The sequence below is a fragment of the Elephantulus edwardii genome, unplaced genomic scaffold (genome assembly GCF_000299155.1).
Source record: "Elephantulus edwardii isolate Elephantulus edwardi_28Jun2011 unplaced genomic scaffold, EleEdw1.0 scaffold00529, whole genome shotgun sequence".
Taxonomy (NCBI): domain Eukaryota; kingdom Metazoa; phylum Chordata; class Mammalia; order Macroscelidea; family Macroscelididae; genus Elephantulus; species Elephantulus edwardii.
The window spans coordinates 82,027-85,800 of NW_006400279.1; the positions used below are offsets into that span (position 1 = coordinate 82,027).

The 3,774-nt window shown below is 43.5% G+C and overlaps 1 protein-coding gene across 1 annotated transcript in view; it reads left to right on the plus strand.

Moving 5' to 3' along the window:
- The window catches only part of PRKX (protein kinase, X-linked), a 40,821-nt gene that overhangs the window by 14,956 nt on the left and 22,091 nt on the right, over positions 1–3,774 (plus strand). The window contains exon 2 of the mRNA XM_006903179.1: positions 1,882–2,050. Coding sequence (XP_006903241.1) covers positions 1,882–2,050 — 169 coding nt within the window. The remainder of the gene's footprint in view (positions 1–1,881; positions 2,051–3,774) is intronic.

Consider the following 3,774-nt stretch of genomic DNA (forward strand, 5'->3'; position numbering starts at 1 on the left):
ATGACTAGGGAGGATAGAAGGAGAATTGACGCCTTTGAGCTGTGGTGCTGGAGAAGAGTATTGAATGTACCCTGGACTGCCAAGAAAACAAGCAGATTTATCCTGGAGAGGGTTAAACCAGGCTGCTCCTTGGAGGCAAGGATTCTAAGGCTCCGTCTAACATACTTTGGACGTGTTGCAAGGAGGGACAGTTCCTTGGAGAGGGACATCATGCTTGGGAGGGTGGAGGGACAGCGCAGAAGGGGAAGGCCCTCCCTGAGGTGGATTGATTCAGTGACTGGGGTAATCGGGATGGGAGTGTCAGAGGCAATGCGATTGGCACAGGATAGAGCACGGTTTAGGACTATTGTGCATAGGGTCGCTATGAGTCGCAAACGACTCAACGGCACATAACAACAACAACAACAACAATATATTAGTCATATATTTTAACATATATATATTAGTCATATATTTTAATATATATATGTTACTCATATATTTTAAACATATATCAGTCATATATTTTAAACATATATATATTAGTCATATATTTTAACATCTATATTGCTTGTATATTTTAAACATATATTAGTCGTATATTTTAAACATATATATGTCATATTTTAAGCATATATATGTCATATTTTAAGCATATATATGTCATATTTTAAGCATATATATTACTCGTATATTTTAACATATATCTATTATTCGTATATTTTAAACGTATATTAGTCATGTGTTTTAAACACACACACATATATATATATATTTTAAACATGGGTGTGTGTGTGTGTTTAAAATCCATGTGTTCACCAAGGAGAAATAAACCACAAAACAAGTGTATATTTTTGTGTCTGGGGGGGGGATGTTTAAGATCCTGTTTGTGCAGAAGCACATGTCCAGCTTGGCCTGGCTGCATTTGGTGGACTGGTCACCACCCCGTGGATCTCACTGTGCATCAGGACAGCATTTTTCTTTGGATTGGATTCATGATGTTTTGTTCTCAGTGTCCATTTACCGGGTTGATCCTGGCCAGTGGACGCTGAATTCACTCCTTGGTGCGTCTCTTAACACGGCGTGAGTTCATTTCTTCTTCCATCCCTTGATAGTGGACACTGGCTTGATTCCTTCGAGGACACCTCCTTAACGTGTTATGTTACTTCCAAATATCAAAGAGCAAGGATGTCACATTATGCTTGGAAACGTGAAGGACTAGAACAAAAGACGAAGACCCTCACCCAAATGGGTGGACACAGTGACCGCAGACGTGGGTTCGAGGGTGTCAGAGAAGGTGGGGTTGGGGCAGGACAGGACAGGGCTTGGATCTCCAGTTCACAGGATCCCTGGGGGTCATATTCCACTCAAGGACACCCAACAATAATAACACGCTGTGTGCATGCTGCCTTCTTTGCTAGAGACCAGCTTTCTTAGTGGACATCAACACAAGATGTTGATTCTGGGAGTGTATTTGTGTTTATGTTACATGCATAATGTCGGGGGGGGGTGTGTGTGGATTGTGTGTAAATTTGTGCAAGTGTCTTATCTGAAGGGGGTGTGTGTGTGAGATGAGGTTTCTGCATCTTCTGTACACTATCTGTATCACAGAAGGTCAAGCACAGAAACCTTCAATATGGATTGAATATTTGCATGCTGGTGCATTGGTCAGTTGACGTGTGTGTATGTGACATGGACACAGGCATGTGTGTGTCCACATCCAGTTCCTTAGAAAGCTGACCAACGCACATCACCCCGAGTGACCGCAGCCCTTTGAATGCCGAGTGACCTTGCCTCCTGACCACCTCCACTCCGATGCTGTCCTGGCCCCCGCCCTGCACACACACAGTGATCGTTCCTGTTTCCCCACTGACCATGTCTCTGTCCATCCCCATCCCATAGGCACGGGCACGTTTGGCCGTGTGCAGCTGGTCAGAGAGAAGTCCGGCAGGCGTTTCTTTGCCCTCAAGACTATGTCCATACCCGAGGTCATCCGGCTGAAGCAGGAACAACATGTCCACAACGAGAAGGCTGTCCTCGAGGAAGTCCGACACCCTTTCATTGTCCGCCTGTGAGTGTAACCCACGCCCGGCTTGGGGCTGACACCCATGTCCACCTCGGGATGTGTGTGTGTGTGTGTGAGACACTATGGCCTCAGCTCTGTTCCTGCTCTGGGCACTGTGACTGTCCTCACGTCCATCCAGGCCCCAAGCGGTCAGTGCTGTCCCCACCTTGAGTACCGTGGCTAAAACCACATCCCATCTCCAAGTGGTCAGTGCTGTACCCACTTTGAGTACTGTGACTGAAACCACTTCCCATCTCCAAGTGGTCAGTTCTGTCCACACCTCGAGTACCGTGGCTGAAACCACGTCCCACCCCCAAGTGCTCACTTTTGTCCACACCTCGGGTATCATGGCTGAAAATCACATCCCAAGCCCAACTGGTCAGTCCTCTCTCCTTCTCAGGTACCATGGCCAAAGTCACGTCGCAGCCCCAGATGGTCAATTCTGTCCTCTGTTCTCACCGTGGGTGCTGTCAGGGGGATCCCTGAATGCAATTTGAGTTCTTCCAAAGAAATGATCTGTGGTTTATTTCTAAATATTTATACTCACAAAATTCCCCCAAAATATATACACACACACAAATGCCCCATCCTACGTCCTGGGTCCAAAATCCATTGCACAAACCTCTCAGCATAATTCAAGGTGCATTTGACATGTTAACAAGAGTCACATCAGCTTTGAGCCCTGGGGGTCAGCGGTCAGTTCCATCAGCCAGGGCCACCCTCACTTCCTGTTCGAGGCCATTGAGTCCAGTCAACTTAGTTAAGTGTATCGCTGGACACACAACAAAAGGCCAATGTCACAGAGAGAGAACCCTGTCCACCTGCTGGGCTGAGAAAAAAAACCAAACAGATCCATCAGAAAAACTGATAACTGGTCAATGTGATTGTTGTTGTTCTGTGATGTCCGGTCAATTATGACCCATAGTGACCATGTCTGGACCCTGACCTGTCCTGTGCCGTCATCCACGTCTCTTGACACCCTGAGGCCCATGGCTGCAGTAACCTTGTCAGTCTATTTTATTGGGGGTCTTCTGTTGCAGACAGAAGCCTATTAATAATCAATAAAGTCTATTAATAATCAATAAAGTACATTAATAATTAATGAAGTACATTAATGATCAATAAAGTCTATTGATAATCCACAAAGTCTCTTAATAATCAATAAAGTCTCTTAATTATAAGAAGACAGAACACCAAGAATGAAATCAAACAGAGAGCATCAAAAAACGGGGCCAGCAGTTCGAATCCGCCTGAACTCCACAAAGCCATGCCTCTCTGTGTATTTATTGAGAATCAGGGAAAACAAATCAAAAAGAGAATTCTCTTTGTAAATGAAGCTGAATTTTTCCTCTCTTTTCCAACTGATGCTTAGCTCACAAAGCAAGTATTTCACGTGAATGAACTCTCCCTCCATAGTCGGTGGACCTTGGCTATCTCTTGTTTGCAGAAAACACCTCATTTCCCTGCGATCTATATCACAAGATATTTTCCAACTTGTAGTTTTGTGAATCCTTCAGTTTCCTGATTAAGCATCTGGTTTTTCCTATTATATTTGGTGTGAAATTTATAATATAAAATACCTGGATTTTCTTTTAATATTTGGTATGAAATTTAGAATATAAAATATCTGGATTTTCCTATAACATTTGGTGTAAAATTTAGAATATAAAATATCTGGATTTTCCTATAACATTTGGTGTAAAATTTAGAATATAAAATATCTGGATTTT